Consider the following 19,458-nt stretch of genomic DNA (forward strand, 5'->3'; position numbering starts at 1 on the left):
TTCTGCAGATTTTCGTCTTTAGATTTACCAAAACCATGTAGTGCAAGGGCCTGCCTGATTGCATACAAATTGAAACTCTAATGGCGCGTACACACGATCGGAAATTCCGACAAGAAGACCGTGGATTTTATTTCTGACGGAATGTTGGCTCAAACTTGTGTTGCAAAAAGTTTCGACCGCCAAGAACGCGGTGACGTACAACACCACAAGGAGCTGAGGAAAAATACGTTCAATGATTCAGGGCATGCGTCGAATTTATTCCGAGCATGCGTGTTTTTTTGCATGTCGAAATTGCATACAGATGATCGGAATTTCCGACAAGAACTTTTGCCGTCGGAAAAATTGAGAACCAGCTCTTAAATTTTTGCCTGTCGGATGGAGCCCACACACACGGTCGGAATTTCCGACCAAAAACTCAAATCGAACTCTTCTTGTCGGAAATTCCGACCACGTGTATGCGGCATTAGGCCTCTTTCACACGGGCGGCTGTTCTGCCGCTGTTAAAAGCATGTTTTGTTATTTTGAAATTCCAAGACTCCAGGCACAGCGATCACTTGCATTTTTACATTGCGATTAGCTGCAATTACTTGCGGCTGCGTAGGTAAAATGGTACACTGCGAATACCTGCGGTTATGTACAGATAGCTGCAGTAAATCAGTCCTGGACTGTTTTTTTTTTTTTTCTAACCGCACCAAACCCCATGTAACAAAACAGTTGCTAAACTCAGTGTGTGAATGGGGCCATAGGAAAGCATTGTCTGAGATAAATTGATCCATCTGCAGCTAAAAGATGAATTCTATCTACTCGTGTGAAAGGGGCCTAAAGGTCTGATCTCATATTATATCGGTTTGGTAAATCTGAAGACAAAAAAATCTGCAGAAAATCCAATAGTGTGTATGGGGCTTTACTTGTCCAGGGATCCCATGATGTCAGCCCCCCCGAAGCCGATTCGGGCATCGGCTCGGGTGCAGGCGCCGCCGTTGGAACTAAGGGAAACCAGCAGTGAAACAGAGTCGCGCTGCGCTTTTTGAATGGCCCTGACGTCTGATTAAGACTCCGCTTTAAAGTGGTTGTAAACCCTTTACGACCACTTTTACCTACAGGTAAGCCTAAATTAAGGCTTACCTGTAGGTGCTCGAATATCTCCTAAACCTCCACGGTTTAGGAGATATTTGCAAAAGAGCCGGGCACCGATGTCTACGACACTGTAGACAATGGCGCATGCGCACTTTAGAAAACCTTAAGAAATGGTGATCGTGCCGTGGCTGGTGGCTCCCGCCAATCACAGTGCCAGAGCCGCGATACCTGGAAGGAAGAGGGTGAAAGATGAGCGATTCGTGGAGTCTAGGAAAATCGGGACATCTCAGGCTTCGGTTTCAGGTAAGTGACACATAATGGGCTACTATGCTATGCATAGTAGCCCATTATCTTTTACCTTTACAGGGAAACAAAGAGGAAGTAAAACCCATCAGGGTTTACTTCCTCTTTAAGATACATTATATAGCAAGGGTAGCCAACCTTGGCACGTCAGGTGTTGTAGAACTACAAGTCCCTAAAAGACTGACAGGAAGATGAGATTTGTAGTTTCACCACAGCAGGAATGCCGAGGTTGCCTACCCGACATTGTATTTCCCTAGGGCTGCTACATAAGGCTGCATTAACACTAGAGACTTAGGCCAGTGCGAATTTTAGCGGCAGGAATCAGTAGTACACACAACGGCCCTGTTCACTATAATGACAGGTCGCTGGTTGCCTGCAGCTATTCACGGCTCTTCACAGCCAGCAATTACCTGCGGTGATCACTGCTTAATGCACTACTTTACATCAAGCAGCAATCACAGCAGGTCATCACTGGCTGTGCGAACAGCAAGGTATAGATGCAGCCGCTGCCAACATGTCATTATAGTGGCTTTAAAGTTGTATAAAAAGTATTTAAATACTCTGTCACCAATGACTTAGCAAACCAAAACCTTTTTTTTTTTCTTTGCATTTCAACCCCCCCCTGATTGCCCGCCTCCCCTGTAATATACAATAAAAGACTAGTTAAATTCCAATAAAGTGACACATTCATAGCAAGGAAGTTTCCGAGAGATAACCAACTCAACTTCTTGGTGCAAACACAAAACTGAAATTGCAGCCGTGGCAAGCCTCATCAAACTTGCAGTACTTACAGCTCGCGCTGGATCACCAAAATCTATCTTCAATCTGCCCATAGCTCGAATAATGGCAATAATGGACTGTATGGTGTTACTGTATACCACAGCTTTATACTGTTTACATTCCTCTTCTGAGTAGCCAGCTTCATGAATAATTCTGAAACAGAATAAAAATTAAAAATAAACATTCAACTTAACAACTAAAGTGCATCCCTAATAATGTCTCCTAAAGGAGTTCTACGTTCACTGTGTACACTTTTTATTGTAGAACACCAGCATTGTAATAGAAATACAAACAATAGTTTGATTTGACAATCCAATACAAGATTACGTGAAACATTTATTTTCATGTTGTGAGTTCTCTCTGTCTACCGGCCATCTCTTTCCACAGCTTCCTGGATTCCCTCCATGCTTTCTGTTGGATGTCTCCGTTCAATGTCTAAGGACTACATACAGTGCACCCGGAAAGTATTCACAGCGCTTGACTTTTTCCACATTTTGTTATGTTACAACCTCATTCCAAATTCATTATTTAAAGTGGAGGTTCACCCTTTAAAAAAAATTCTGACATCACACGCCATCCTACCGACAGAATGCCGGTGTTTTTTTTTTTTTCTCAGCACATACCTCTTAATCCCGATTTTCACCTCACGGCAATCCCGCGGGAGTGGGCGTTCCCAAGCACTGCCTGTGATTGACAGGCTTCCGAACGGCACATACTGCGCGTCACAAGTTGCTGACAGAACCCGACAGTCGGTGCGCAGGCGCCGTATAGAGCCGCACCGACGTTCGGGTTCTTTCGGCAACCTGTGACGCGCAGTATGCGCCGTTCGGAAGCCTGTCAATCACAGGCAGTGCTTGGGAACGCCCACTCCCGCGGGATTGCCGTGAGGTGAAAATCGGGATTAAGAGGTATGTGCTGAGAAAAAAAACAAACCACCTGCATTCTGTCGGTAGGATGGCGCGACTCCGTGTCATGTCAGAATTTTTTTGGAGGGTGAACCTCCACTTTAACTCAAAATTCTACAAATACCCCATAACAACAACATGAAAGTTTGTTTGAAATCGTTGCAAATTTATTCACAGCCTTTGGAAGAGAGCCCAGGAAGAGAGCCCAGGAAGAGAGCCCAGGAAGAGAGCCCAGGAAGAGAGCCCAGGAAGAGAGCCCAGGAAGAGAGCCCAGGAAGAGAGCCCAGGAAGAGAGCCCAGGAAGAGAGCCCAGGAAGAGAGCCCAGGAAGAGAGCCCAGGAGCATCCTGTTTCCAATGATCATCCTTGAGATGTTTCTACTACAACTTGATTGGGTCCACCTACGGTAAATTCAGTTGATTAGACATGATTTGGAAAGGCACACACCTGTCTAGTTCCCACAGTTAACAGTGCATGTCTGAGCACAAACCAAGCCATTAAGTCCAAGAAATTGTATGTAGAACTCCAAGACGGGATTGTATTGAGGCACAGATCTGGGGAAGGGTACAGAAAAATATCTGCAGCATTGAAGGTCCTAATGAGCACAGTGGCCTCCATCATCCATAAATAGAAGAAGTTTGGAACCACCATGACTCTTCCTAGAGCGGGCCACCCGGCCAAACTGAGCGATCAGGAAAAGGGGCCTTAGTCAGAGAGGTGACCAAGAACCTGATGGTCACTGATAGAGCTCCAGCATTTCTCTGTGGAGAGAGGAGAACCTTCAAGAAGAACCACCATCTCTGCAGCACTCCACCAATCAGGCCTGTATGGTAGAGTGGCCAGACGGAAGCCACTCCTCAGTAAATGGCACATGACAGCCCATCTGGAATTTGCCAAAGGGCACCTGAAGGACTCTCAGGCCATGAGAAACAAAATTCTATGGTCTGCTAAAACAAAGATTTAACTCTTTAGCCTGAATGACAAGTGTTGTGTCTGAAAGGAAACCAGGCATCGCTCATCACCTGGCCAATACCATACCTACAGTGAAGCATATTGGTGGCAGCAGCATGCTGTGTGGATGTTTTTCAGTTGCAGGAACTGGGAGATTAGTCAGGATCGAGGGAAGATGAATGCAGCAATGTACAGAGACATCCTTGATGAAAACCTGCTCTGGACCTCAGACTGTGAGCAAACGTTTATCTTGTGGCGATGGGAAAACTATGTGAACGTTCTTGAGGGGCCAGGCCGGAGCCCAGACTTGAACCTGATTGAACATCTCAGGAGAAATCTGAAAATGGCTGTGCACCAACGCTCCCCATCCAACCTGATGGAGAATGAGAGGTCCTGCAAAAAGGAATGGGAGAAACTGACCAAAAATAGGTGTACCAAGCTTGTAGCCTCATACTCAAAAAGACTTGAGGCTGCAATTGGTGCCAAAAGGAGCTTCAACAAAGTATTGAGCAAAGGCTGTGAATACTTCTGTACATGTGATTTTTCATTTTTTTTCTAATACATTTGCCAAAGATTTCAAACAAACTTCTTTCACGTTGCCATTATGGAGTATTGTTTGAAGAATTGCAAGGAAAACAATGAATTTAATTTGATGTGCACAAGAGCCTTGGCTCACTGGGGACTTTGCCCCCTCCTCATTGGCTAAGACAGTAGCGAGAGCCATTGAGGAGAGAGCAAGGGAACAGGTCCAAGCCGTGGCTGTGTGTGTGAATGGACAAGCAGCACTGCGGCTCTGGAACAAGCCTGCTTGGGTGCCCCCATTGAAAGCTGCTTTCTTTGGGGGGACTTGGCAGGGAGGAGGGGCCAGGAGAAGAGGAGGATTGGTGTTTCTCTGTGCAAAATCATTGCACAGATCAGGCAAGTATAATTTTCTTTTATTTTTTAACAATGTTGACATTAACCACTTGCCAAATGGGCACTTTTACCGCTGCTGCACTTTGAATGACAATTGTGTGGTCATGCAAAACTGTATTCATATGACATTTCAATCACATAAATAGAGCTTTCTTTTAGAAGTATTTAATCCCCACTGGGTTCCCCTCCAACAAAAACAGACCAAAAATGTAATCTTCTTAGTTTCGGGTATAAAATTTTGCAAACAGATAAATTGGTCTCCTTCACTGATGCGCGCTGATGAGGACTGATATGCACTAATAGGGCTGTACTGATAACCAGTAAAAGGATCATCAGTGTAGATGTCCCCTTCCACACTTGCCAAATACCAGCTCCCTTCCTCTTCTCACCCTGCAGGAAAGCAAAGCAGATAACCGGCAAGTGTGTTTACATTGTGATCAGCTGCCTTTTACCCTGATCTGTGATGAGCACTGTACGATCACAGAGCACGCCAGATACGTGCCCTCCCAGAACTGGATGGCCAACACTGTACCAGTCATTCGGCAAGTGGTTAATATCACTTTAATTTATTACAAAATTACTACTATTGTATCATTAAATTAAACGGTGTAAAGATTTTTTTTTTTTTTTTAGGAGGAGTTGTAGATGCAAGGTCCTTTTAAATCGATCACACTGTACCGCCATTGTCATCACCAAGACAAGTGAAACCCAGTGGTAATAATCATCCAACTGTGAAGGACAAGAATACGTGGGCAGAGATACAGTAGATAATTCCAAGAACAGGTGAGGGACATGACCACACAGCAGGAATGCATACATTAAAAGGAAATGTCATTATGGGGTGTAGAACCTAAAATCAAAATGGAAGCCTGAAAGTAAAACCATACAGACAATAAATTGTTCAGACAAACCTCAATATGATAAAATTCATCAGAAACTTAAGAAAAAATAAATCAAAGAGACTTACTTCATTTGTTTGACAATTGTGCTTTTCCCTGACTCGCCAGCTCCTGAAAAGAGAAAAAACAAAACCAACATTAATGACAGCTTTTCAGAAAAGTCTTAATAACCACTCCTAGCTCTCTAAATTTAAGACAGTACACAAACATTTTAAGGGTGGTACACAAAATTTAGGACGGTACACGACATATGACAAGTCAAGTCCAATCTTCTGGGACACGTCACAGGTCCCAGATGATTCCCTGGCCAATCACAACGTGCAGCTGGGCACCCACAGTTACAATGCCGGCGCCGGGAAGAGGAGCGAGGCTTCCGGCACCCACATTGCTAGACCTTGGGACAGGCGAGTGTCTGTTTATTAAAAATCAGCAGCTACATTTTTTGTAAATGGGTGGAACTCTAAGTGAACTTTATAGGAGAATTTCACTGACTACCAATTTAAGGGGCATTCTTCCCACCGACGACCAATGTACGAGCAGAAATGTATTAATTTTTAGCCCCTACGATAAACTATATGATATTTAAATTTAAAACCGTACCATCATCCAAAATCTAGTTAGATAGCGAGAGAACTCAGGGAACCCCAAGAACCCACAGAAAGGAATGGGCAGGGAGGACTATTAGGTTACAGGATGAGTAGATGAACTCAGGAAAGAGCAGGTATATCAAAAAATAGGTAAAAATGTATTAGTATAGTATGAAAATAAATAAAAACATCAAACATTAAAGACAATTAAAACAATACACATGGATTCGTGACGACCGATCAAATCACCGAAAATGCAGTCCCCAAGTGGGGAATCCAGATGAATGTTGGGGTCACGGTACAAGGAGTCTCTCTACTAGTTTTGCGACATTACATTGCTTCGTCAGGAGAAGTTCTGAAAGTACGAGCAGGCTGAGGAAAGCTGTTCTAGACTACAGATTGCTCTTCACCCCAATGTCCTATTTTCAGGATAAAAAGTGTGCTTTGAGTTACAGCTGCACGATTAATTGGTAAAGAATCAAAATTCTATCTCCTCTCGATCTTGAAGGGGAAGTAAACCTTAGTGGGGGTTTTTTCCCCCTGCAAAACGAAGCGCCCAAAGTCCCTGCATCCATCTGTAGCCTCTTCCTTCCGGTGCCATGGACTCTGGCTCTGACTGGCCAGAGTCATATGATGTCACTCCCGCACATGGGCACGGGAGTCGTCGGTCACAGCATGGGCCCTTTAGAAATGACACGTGCCCCTTCTTTGGTGCACATGCGCAGATGTCGGCGCAATCGTATATGCTAAATATCTTCTAAACTGTGCAGGTTTAGGAGATATTTCCAGTACCTTATAGGCATACCTGTAGGTAAAATTGATGTAACTAGGTTTACAGCCACTTTAAAAAAGCATTTCCTTGATTCAGTGCAGCGAATGCTCTGCTAAAGCCGACAGCTGTCAAAAAAAAAAGGCAGCCTGCCAAGTTACTCACAACATCGCTAAAGAGAAACATTGTAACATATCGTTCTTTTAAATGTAAACCTTTGACACTTATAAGTTAAAATAACTTTTTTGCTAGAAAATTACTAAGGGCCCTTTCACACGGGCGGACGAACGGACCATTTATTACAAGTCCGTTTACAATGTATCCCTATGCGATTGCAATCTATCCCTATGGGATTGCAGACGTTAGCGGATGATGCATCCGCTAACGTCCGCAACGATCCGCATCCGCAAAGTTCTGCTTTTTCAGACGGAAGAAAACCCTATTTTTCTTCCGTCTGGCGGAACTGATCGGGTGATCGGGTACGGTCCGTATTCATCCGATTCCCCATAGGGGAGAGCAGAGCAAAGACAGGGCGGTCTCTGCACAGTTTGCGGGGACCACCTCTTTCCGCCGACAGCTCAGCGGGAATTAACGGAGGAATCCCCGCTGAGCCAAACGGGCTAACGGAGCGGATCAATACGGATCCGCTCCGTGTGAAAGAGCGCTTATAGCGGAGTTCCACCCTAAAGTGGAACTTCCGCTCGTCCGATTCCTCCCCCACCACCGGTGCCACAATTGGCACCTTTCAGGGGGGAGGGGGGTGCAGATACTTCCGGGGAAAGATATCTGCAGAATACCGCCCCCCGCTGTGTTCTGGGAAACACACAGTTCCCCGAACACAGTGGAGACCAGTGAAAATGCACGGCTCGACTCGCAGAGACGCAGTAGGGAACCGGGCAGTGAAGCCGCAACACTTCACTTCCTGGTTCCCTATATATATATATATATATATATATATATATATATATATATATATATATATATATATATATATACACACACACTTTTTTTATTTATTTTTTAGCAGAGACTTTAGAGAACAAAATGGTGGTTGTTGCAATATTTTGTCACACTGCATTTGTGTGAAAGATGTTACGCCGCAAGAATCCTGTTTATTCCAAGCCAAAAAATTGCGATTTTCATTTTAGCCAGAATCGTGCAGCTCTACTTTGAGTCCAAACCCTAAAATGTATCTCTTGTAGCATAAAACACTTGAAAAAGATAGTAACTTGTATGACGGAGGGAGGACTTTTGATGCGGGTGCGGATAACTGCAGTAAGCAGGTGCAAGCAGGTGAGATAGACTGCCATGCATGCACGGCATGTTCAGCATAAATGGTCCTAATAAAGTTTCTTAGGAGACATTACTTTAACGTGTCATATGAGAGACTTGCATTTGATGGTAAAATGTATTATGTCACATGTCACTCTCACTCCTTATCCAAATAGCCTTGATTAGTATATGTGACATTAATACGGCCATACTGTGCACTTTATAATAGCTTTGGATGTGAAAATAAACATGGTATTATCCCCTTGTATTCCATGGCAGTCAAGCAATATATGAAGTATGGTACATACAATTATAAAAGCATACAAAACAATTCAGAGCATTGCTGAGATTTCTCAGATTTGCAGGAATTTTGTTGTTTAGTCTCAGTGACTCAGTGATAGCACAGAACAAAGCCAATTTGTGTTGTAGCAAGTCAATAAAATGAAATCTGTTTAAAGCCATGAAAAGGGGTTAAGTACACATGAGTGCGGCACAATAAGAGTCGTTATGAACATACAAATGCTTTGCATTGCAATCCGAAAATCAAGCGTGTGAGAACAATGCCTGACAAACGTCAATTCTACCGCTCTCCACCCACAGCAACTGGTAGGCATCCCTATCGTTGGGCAGGAATCCATATTTTCTTCCTAAATATAGAAAGATCACTCCAGTCAAGATCAATGCAATAACAATTACAGAGAGAAATATAAAGGGGAACGTGTCACCATCCACTCAGGTCTATAATGCATCACAGTTCAAAACATGTAATGGCCATGAAGACTTGCCTGTAGGTAAAATGAAGATCTCCTAAACGTGAACCGCTTAGAAGATATTCACCCTGCATGCAGCCTCGGACGCCACCGGCTTATGCGCTTTGAAGACCCAGCATACCACGCTAGACCTTTAGAGCCTCTTGCCGGAACCGAGGGCTCCCACGCGCGGGAGTGACATCATCGCGGCTCCGGCCACTCACAGCGCCGGAGCCTGTAAACCCGGAAGAAAAGCTGGGGGAAGATGTCACAACCCTCAGTGGTGACCGGGCGCCGCTGGAAGGGCTTTGTTCTAAGGTAAAGTATTTCATAATGCACTAGTATGCAATGCATACTAGCACATTATGCCATTGCCTCACAGTGTATTTTTATTTATTTTTAATTCTGCAGTGATTTACTACCGCTTTAATAGCAAAGGTAAAGTAGAATTCCTGCTTTCATTTGACTTCATACATTTTTTTGGGGCCAAGCTGGCCCAATTAAAAAATGTCTATGACATTACTATGCAGATGCTGTGGTTGCTGTATAATATCTGCAAGTTTCTGACCCATACCAATTAATTGAAACATGTATTTATATCAGCACCCAACAATGTAACGGAAATAGATTGTTTGGGCCACCTTGAACAATTGAAAGTCAAATGAAGGCTGGAACTCTTTAAATCGGAGGTCCACACAAAAAGTGAACCTCCGATTTTCGGAACCCTGCCCCGTTGTCACATTTGGCACCTTTCGTGGGAAGGGGGTGCAGATACCTGTATAATACAGGTATTTGCACCCACTTCCGGGCATAGACTCGCACTGGTCTCAGAAGACGGGAACCAGTGAAGATGCGCAAGCGTGACTTGGCTCGCGCAGTAAGAAACCGGGAAGTGAAGCTCCAACGCTTCACTTTCTGATTCCCTCACCGAGGATGGTGGCGGGGACAGCCAAGCGATTGCTCGGCTTCGCTGCCGACATCACAGGTACCCTGGACAAGCAAGTGTCCATTTATTAAAAGTCCGTATCTGTTGGCTTTAAAAAAAATTTAGGCAGACCTCCGCTTTAACACATTCACACATGATCGCGGGCGGAATCACTGTGCTTGCAATGCCATTACTTCTAATGGCGCCGCGATTGTCGTGTAGTAAATTGTGCTGCAATCGCAACTCAAAAAGAAACGCAAGCTTCTTTTGGGCGATAGTGTCGTGTGTTGCCACAATTGCAGTGCGATTTAGCGCACGACAATCATGGTGCAATTGGGGTGCCATTAGAAGTAAATGGCATTGCAAGCGCGTCATGCATTTTTGAGCTATTTGAAATCACTGGGCGCCTGCGACCATGTGTGAAGGCAGCCGAAGGGCTTGATCACACCAGGTGTGCAACTTGCCGAGTGCAGTCCCGAATCCCGATGCAAGACGGGACAAAAGGCCTCGCCACCAATGGTGTCAGTTCACACCACTGCATGCAGTCTTTTTCAGCAAAGCGGGTTGTGCTGCAAACTACTGAATCACAACGTCACTGCGTGGAAACGTAAGGAATAAAAAAACCTCATAAAAAAATAAAATATTTCTAACCAGAAAAATCTAAAGTTATGACCAGCAGTTCCATTTCTCCTTTTCTTCAGCTTTTAAGACCTTTAAATAAATATACATCACACAGGTTATGCCTGATCAGCACAGTTCAAGGTTCCATAACATTCAGCATTTTTTTCATGGACATTAGCAACTCCAACGTTCATAAAGTTTATAGCAGACAAAAAAGAAAGAAATCACTGCAAGTCCGCATTACTCAATAGCCTGGTCAAGCTATTAGAGAGTAAGTGCATGCCACAATCTATATATAAAACTAAAACATATGGTGACATGACATCAAGGAAACCACACTATGATACAATACACAATTAGCACTGTTTAGATTTCACCGTTTTGTTCTGCCAGCCAAACTGGTTCTAGGACAGGAAATGATGTCAAACGCAGCAATCTCTTTCTCTGTTAAGTAATTGTACAAACCATCCTAGTGACAGTAAACTGTTTATTATTCTTGAAACATGTCACGTCTCATCTAACTTGGTATTTCAAACTACTTAAAGTGGAATTAAACTCCTTTTGTTTTCAGCCAAGGAAGCTGCCATCTCAGCCTCCGTTTACTCTGCAACTGCTATGATGCTGCACATGTGATCCTTTATAACGCCAGCCATTGGACGATTTGACAGTTAGGTTGAAAGCACAACACATGTGAATTGCTAGCATTTTCAGCATGCCGGGAATGTCAACTGTTTTTTGAAACTTTCAAATCGATGGGTTTACTTCCGCTTTAAAGCGGGGTTCCAACCACAATTAGCATTATTTTAAATGTATGTCCTTTCATCATGCGTTTTTATAATATAAATCCGGTCACTTACTATTTTACAATCCGAAAAATATAGTTTTATAAACTATGTCTACACCGTTGTCATTTTGCTTGTGGGCATTGTGAAGCCCACAAGCACTTACTTCCTGGAAGTCTTGGATGGGGAGTGATAATTGGGTAGCGCACTGCATCCTGGGAAATGATGACACACATTTCCCAGGAGCATTAGAGGGAGAGGATGTCAGGATCCTAGGTGATTCCAAAGGCAGATTTCGTGGCATTTCCAGATGAGTAAAAAACATTTTTTTTCTTTTTTAGGTCTAATGAGCACAATAATGAAAACAACATTTTGGGATGGAAACTCCACTTTAAAGTGGGGGTTCACCCTATAAAAAAAAATATATATATTTTTTTTTTTCTTCTAGCATAAAATTAAGCATAGTAGCGCGAGCTACAGTATGCCTGTATTTATTTTTTTTGCCCCGTACTCACTGTGCAATCCTGTATTGAAGATTCTGACTCCCCGCGGGGAATGGGCATTCCTATCCAGAGGGAGGATGATTGACGGCCGGCTATGGCACGTCACGCTTCTCCGGAAATAGCCGAAATAGGACTTGGCTCTTTACGGCGTCTGTGCGCAGGCGCCGTATAGCGCCGAGACCTACTCCGGCTATCTTCGGGGAGCGTGACGTGCCAGAGCCGGCAATCACCTTCCCTCTGGATAGGAACGCCCATTCCCCGCGGGGAGTCGGAATCTTATCTATACGATTGCACAGTGAGTACGGGGCTAAAAAAATAAATACAGGCATACTGTAGCTCGCGCTACTATGCCTAATTTAATGCTCAAATGTTGGTAATGAGGGTGAACCACTGCTTTAACTTCTAGCAACTTTCCCACCATGTAAAGACATGGTGTGAAGATAAGTAAATAAAAAAGTAATCTAAAAAAAGTCCAATAATTACGGTACTTGCCTTAAAGAAAAAAGGGCAACAATATTTTTTTTGGATAAGAGTAGCATGGGGTTAGAACACCCGTCATTGAAAGTAAGAGAACATTCTGGGTTGCCCCAAAACAAAATAAAGGGGAAATTTTCCAATGGTGGTGGTCTGTCAAATTAGGGCCAGTTCACACCAGACGCAGTTCTGTTCAGTTCCGTGTGCTTTTTTTCTGCACAAAATGCATGCAGTGTTTTCAATGTATTCCAATGGCTCTAGTTCACACCATGCAGTCAGTTTCCGGTCAGTTTCTGCACGGGAAACGGACTGCGTGGTGTGAACTAGAGCCATTGGAAAACACTGTGCATGCATTTTTAGTGAAGAAAAAATGCACACAAAACTGTGCGGAACTGCATCTGGTGTGAACTGGCTCTAAACCAGCTGTAATGGGACGAATTGGTGGTTGGACACAACACCGACAACCGAACACAGTCCGGTGCAGGATATTATGAGCGGAGAATCTTACTCCGCCCTGATGCTAGTCAACAAAATGGCGGCCACGACTTTGTCCTTGTTAGCTGCTGTGCTGTCAAAACAGCTAAATTTTCCTGTACCAGAGTCGGTTGTCAGTGTTGTGTCCAACCAGAAGTGACGTGGTTGGAGTTTCTGATGGGTTGGAGAAATTGACGCTGGTGGCAAGTAGGGGTGCAACAGATAAAAAAACCTCACAGATCAGATCGATCCTCCGATCAGAGCCACGGATCAGATCAGCAGAAAAAAGTTGTAGCCTCACTGTGCCCCCATTGCAGCCTCACTCTCACCTCTACCTGACACTCCTCTCTTCCTTCACCTTCTCGCCCCGATGCTCATCTCCTCCCCTGACCCTCCTTAGCCCATGGGCATGTCTCCCCCCAGGTGGTGGACAGTCGGGTCACACTTGGCTCCTATGATGGGGTGGAGGGGGGGATACACTGAGTGTGGGTGTTTATACCTCTACATCCCCTCCCCCATGTCTACATTCCCTCCATATGTCTGTCACACTCCATGCAGCCCCGGACATCAGCTGCACCTCACCCCCCAGGCTGGTGTCATGTGCCCTCCGCTCCCCCTCTCTTTCCTGAGGGATAAACAATCCCCACATGGGAGGAAAATTCTTCCATACCGACGCGACCCCACACACATGGAGCCTCACCTGCCGCCATGCACCATCCTCCCCTCGGCTTCTCTCACAGCTCACCGCGGGACAGCCGCTCACCTGCAGCGTCCATCACTCTGCAGTAAGCCACGCTGGGGGCGTGGCCGGACACGCCAGAAGGCTATTGGCTGAGGCGCACATTCTGTCTATAACAAGCGCGGTATAAGGAGGAGGCGGGGCTGTGTGAGTGCGAGCAGAACGGAGACCATTTCAATGTCAGCTGTTACAGCGAGTTTTACCGCTCTGCTCCCCCCCTCTATCTGCGCTGCGGATCATGTGTGTGCCGATCCAAAGTCACTGATCCGTGCGGATCATGGATTAATGATGATCCGTTGCACCACTAGTGGCAAGCAAGGATTTCTTCACTTTAGAGGGATATATTGTCAATTCCTGTTGTGGACAGGAAATAAATCTCCCCAACACGTAACAAAGAAATTGTCAGGGGCTACAACCCACCCCCTTTACTCTATCCAAAATGAGAAATAAAAAAAGTATTGCCCATCAGTAGTTCTTTAAACCAGGGTCATGTAACGCAGCCCGAAGGCTTTCTCCTTTGAGTGCCCACATCAGTGCCTGCATACCATGGTTTCCTATTGAATGTAAATCAGCCAAGGTGCTCTCAGAAGAACTGGTTTGAGCAGAGAGAGTGAAGGGGAACAACGATCCCATGCTACACTGCACTACTGCATTTGTGGTCCTTAGCACCAGGAAACGGCGGTGTAGAGGGAACTGAAAGGGGAACTTAAGGCGTAACTCCACTTTTGTTGAGAAAAAAAAAAAAACATTCCCCTCTGGGTGATCTATGTACATTGCAAGGATTATAACAACCTTTGCTGCAGATTCTGACCTTTTGTTATTCTGAAGATATACCCGATTGTTCCTCTGTGCTGAGGTGCTGAGTGCGTCTAATGGGAGTGGTTTCAGAATTATCCATCAGCTGTGCACCTACACAGCACTAACGAGGAAATCTGCTGGGCCTGCATCCCTATTGAAAGTACCGTATTTATCGGTATATACCGCGCACTTTTTTGCCCTGAAAATCAGGGCAAAATCGTGGGTGCGCGGTATACGCCGATACCCGCGCAGAGTTTTGAATACTGCGCCGACATATACCGAGTGCAGTACACTCGGGTATAGTCGGCCAGTCTACAGGACATGAGCGCGAGTGTTGCCGAGCCTGCCCGACAATACACCAGTGTACTGCGCTCTGTATATGTCGGCGCAGTATTCAAACTCGGCGCGGGAAACGAGCAGGGAGGACGCCGCAGAAGGACGCCGGACCCGACGAAGAGGACACCCGAAGCCGCAGAAGGACGCTGGACCCGACGAAGAGGACACCCGAAGCCGCAGAAGGACGCCGGACCCGACGAAGAGGACACCCGAAGCCGCAGAAGGACGCCGGACCCGACGAACAGGACACCCGAAGCCGCAGACGGACCCGACGAGGCCGCCGATGGACGCCTCGCAAGAGACACAAAAACTAAGTACAAAAAAAAAAAAATTCCACAAGATTGGGGGCCACTTTAGGGGTGCGCGGTATACGCGGGAGCGCGTTATACAGCGATAAATACGGTATCTCACCAAAAATTAAATTTTTGTTGCAGGTGATGCCTGAAATCTGATTAGTATCTTGGGCAGACTTCTGGGGAAATTTGTGAGCCAATCACACAAGCAGGAAATGATGAGGTTTCTGGGGGAGTGGTCAGTACACATTCTGAGTACAGAACAACTCCAAGTAGCCATTATGCACTGGATTTAGAGAAAATTACAGCGGCTGCAGATTGAAAAGGAAAGGTCATTTTTAAAGAACATTCAATTACAATATGACTTGTGTCGCAATTGTATTCGCTATACATTTTCTTTATTTGTCATTTTGTTCCCCCCACGAAAGTTGAGTTATCCTTTAAGGTAAGAGGAATAAAAGCCTAGTCAGATGGGTTACGGGGAGGTGGGTGGAAGGCAGATCACTTTTTGCTGGAGTGGGGATTTAAACCGATAGGTAGTCCAATCACCACCTATTAGCAACTTTCAATGCCAAGCTAAAAGCTCAATCCCAGAAAGTGTCACAACTTCAGTTAAGCACCTGTCTCAACACGACATGTTCAGCAATCACAATCTGAATGTGCTCAGAACATAATTAATATGGTAATTGTACGCCGTTGGGAGTACTCGTAAGGTTTTAAATGCCGAGGAGATTCTCTTCCAACAAAAGAATGATCGATCAATGAGTAGTAAGGAAGTGTCGGGTAATTCCCAAAAGGAAATGAAATATCCTCAATATGGACGCAGACTAAAAATGTAATACTTTTCCCAATCTCTTCAAAATTACAAAAGAGCTGGCTAGGGTTGGGCTTGCTGCAGTTTGACAGCCACATTTCTGCTGAGAGCTGGGAAATGTTTATCATTGACAAAAAGATGGACATCAATGTGAACATCCAAAGACATGCTGGTAGGTCAGTTGGCTCTGTCTAAATTGGCCCGTGTGTGTTAGGGACCTTAGATTGCAAGTCCTTGAGGGCAGAGACTGATGTAAAAGTAGAATATATATCACACACATATACCTTATTTAATCGGAGTATAACACACACCCTAATTTAAAGAGGGATGTTTCAGAAAAAAAAAAAAAAAAAAAAAAATTTTTTTTTAAATGAACTTTGAAGCAAAATAAGGGTCGGTGCCCATTAATACAGCCTGATCGGTGCCCATTTGCAGCGTCATCATTTCCCATTAATGAAGCCTGATCAGTGCCCATCTACAGCTTGCCATTGTCCATCATTTAAGTCTGATTAGTGCCCATTTGCAGCCTCAGCAGTGCCCATCATTGCAGCCTGCTCAATGCCCATCTGCAGCCTTGCTATTGCCAATCATTGCAGCCTGATCGGTGCCCATTTCCATGCAAGCCATTGCCCATCATTGCAGCCTGATCAGTGCCCATCCCCAGCCTTGCAATTGCCCATCATTGCAGCCTGATCAGATCAGTGCACATCTGCAGCCAGCAATCTTGTGTACTTGGCTCAGCACGGCACTCGGCTCGCAAAATCCGAAACATGTGCCATGCTAGGAGCCATCCAGGATGCGGAACTAGATGTGACTGCAAGCCGAGCTGAGCCGAACACACAGGAGATCACGGCTCTGTTTAATCCAGTGGCGCTCGTCCTCTCCTTCCCCTCCGAGGCAGCACTATGTTGGCATACAACATGCACCCACGATTTCCCCCCTATTTTTAGGGGGGAAAAAGTGCACGTTATATGCCGATAAATACATATATGGAAAGTGCTGCATAAATTGACAACACTATAGAAGTTATAACAGCACCTTCTGCATACCCAGTTCTTACATGGCGCCCCAATACAAACTTAAAGCGGGAGTTCACCCGAAAAAATTAAAATTAACAGTAGATTGGGCCTAATTACGGGAAGCAGAAATGGGTGTTTTGATTAAAATCAATGCAGTACTTACCTTTTTTGAGATAGATGTTCTCCCGCCGCTTCCAGGTATGGTCTTTGGGACTGGGCGTTCCTATTTGATTGACAGCCTTCCGACGGTCGCATACAGCGCATCACAAGTTGCCGAACGACGGTGCGGCGCTATACGGCGCCTGCGCACCGACGTTCGGCTTCTTTCGGAAACTGGTGACGCGCTGTATGCGACGGTCGGAAGGCTGTCAATCAAATAGGAACGCCCAGTCCCGCAGCCCATACCCGGAAGCAGGGGGAGAACATCTATCTCAAAAAAGGTAAGTACTGCATTGATTTTAATCAAAACACGCGATTCTGCTTCCCGTAATTAGGCCCAATCTACTGTTAAAAAATCTTTGGTGAACTCCCGCTTTAAGGCCTCTTTCATATGGGCGGCTGTCCTGTCCCTGTTAAAAGCAGGTTTTGTTTTTTGAAAGTCCAAGACTTCAGGCACAGCGACCACTTGCAGTTGTACATTGCGATTATGTGCATTTACACCCGGCTGCGTTTACCTGCGGTGGAACACTCTTGCCATTTCTGATGCGCTTCCAGTTTTTCTTTTCTCATTGCCGCTGCTATACGCAGGTGAAATAGTAACTGCAGTTATGTACAGATATCTGCAATAAATCGGTCTTGGTCAAATGTATTTTTTCTAACACTAAACCCCATGTGACGAAACCATAGCTAAACTCAGTGTGTAAATGGGACCCTAGGAAAGCATTATCTGAGATTAGGTGCGGTAGATAACTTCATCTATTCGTAGCTAAAAGCTGAACTCTATCCGCTCGTGTGAAAGGGGTCTTAAGGATTTCTAGTTTCATATATTCAAATTTAACTACACAAGTTAGTTTTGGTAAAAAAAAAAAAAAAAAAAAAATTATGCCTTTAGAACCACTTGAAGCTGGCCATTGATGTTACAAGGTCAGCTGGTTCAGCAGGGACTTGCTGAATGTCGATCCATCTATGACCATAGAAGTCGATCTAACGAGTGACTATCAAACGTAATGTGGAAAGTTTTTCGATCGGCGGGCTGCAGCCAATCTGTTGCATCACTAATCCGTGTATTCTAACAGTGAGGAAGTTGCTGTTGTTCAAGTACAATAGCACAACGGGGAGGATTGCTCTATCCACCACCCTTGCATGAATGGGGGGGGGGGGGATCTGCTCTCCCCCACCCCAACAACATATGCCCAGCAATATAATCACCTGCAGTGATCACCTACAACATACTGCCGTGCTCAATTGCTACATCTCTAGTCTGACTAAGGTACGAGAAACCGTACTAGTAACCAAAGCAACTGTATACAGCACTCCTTCCTCCAAAAGTAAACACACCTGATGGAGCTGTATCTACTATCCCCATGCTGGTGTAAAAAGTCAGAGCTCTTGTACAACATCAATACATTTTGTCTTTTCTTTCTAATGGGGATTGTATAAGAACTAGAAGTACAAAAAGTTACTTGTTAATCTTGTAGAAATGCACTGGTGCTGCCAACTCCTGTGGTGGGCCAAGGCTGGCCATACCCATCTGCAGGCTGAACAAAAATGATAACAGATTCCATCATCCATCCTACACAATGCGGATGGATGAATCTCCCACTGTGTCTATTGTACGCGATTGGACGCAGAGACACGTTTCTGCCCAAAATATTTTTCCATACCCCTATACTGGCAAGCTTCCTCAATCAAGTCCCCAGCAGTATCTTCTCTAAGCAGCTCCAAGCTACGGTCACTTGCATACAATACATAGCCCTGCGTCATGATGTCAAGGGATCGGTCACAGCCCAGAGCTTAAGCACCCGGGAAGATAACCGATTTTTATTGAGATAAACCTGTGAAATACTGGGAGAATATTGTCTGGTCAGATGAGATCAAAATTAAACTCTTAGGATGCCATAATACACACCATATTTGGAGGTCAAATGGCACTACATATCACCCCAAAAACACCCCCATACCAACAGTGAAGTTTGGAGGTGGGAACATCATGGTGTGGGGCTTTTTATCAGCATACAGTACTGGCAAACGTTCTATCATTGAAGGAAGACTGAATGGAAAAATGTACCAAGACATGCTTGATAAAAATATGATGCCATCTACCAAATCATAACATGAAAAGATGAAACAAGGGTGGCGATTTCAGCAAGGCAATGATCCCAAACACAAAACCAAAGAAACTCTCAATTGGTTTCAAAGAAAGAAAATTAAGCTGCTAGAATGGCCCAGCCAATCACTTGACTTGAGTATAGAATAGAAAGAACTAAAGATCATCAGAGTTCATAGAAGAGGCCCACGGAACCTTCAAGATTTGA

The 19,458-nt window shown here is 44.8% G+C and overlaps 1 protein-coding gene across 1 annotated transcript in view; it reads right to left on the reverse strand.

Moving 5' to 3' along the window:
* The window catches only part of LOC120931739 (guanine nucleotide-binding protein G(i) subunit alpha-1), a 107,523-nt gene that overhangs the window by 37,090 nt on the left and 50,975 nt on the right, over positions 1–19,458 (reverse strand). Inside the window, exons 2-3 of the mRNA XM_040343455.1 lie at positions 5,898–5,940; positions 2,172–2,313 (exon numbers count right to left, since the gene is read on the reverse strand). Coding sequence (XP_040199389.1) covers positions 2,172–2,313; positions 5,898–5,940 — 185 coding nt within the window. The remainder of the gene's footprint in view (positions 1–2,171; positions 2,314–5,897; positions 5,941–19,458) is intronic.

This window comes from Rana temporaria, chromosome 3, assembly GCF_905171775.1.
Source record: "Rana temporaria chromosome 3, aRanTem1.1, whole genome shotgun sequence".
Taxonomy (NCBI): Eukaryota; Metazoa; Chordata; class Amphibia; order Anura; family Ranidae; genus Rana; species Rana temporaria.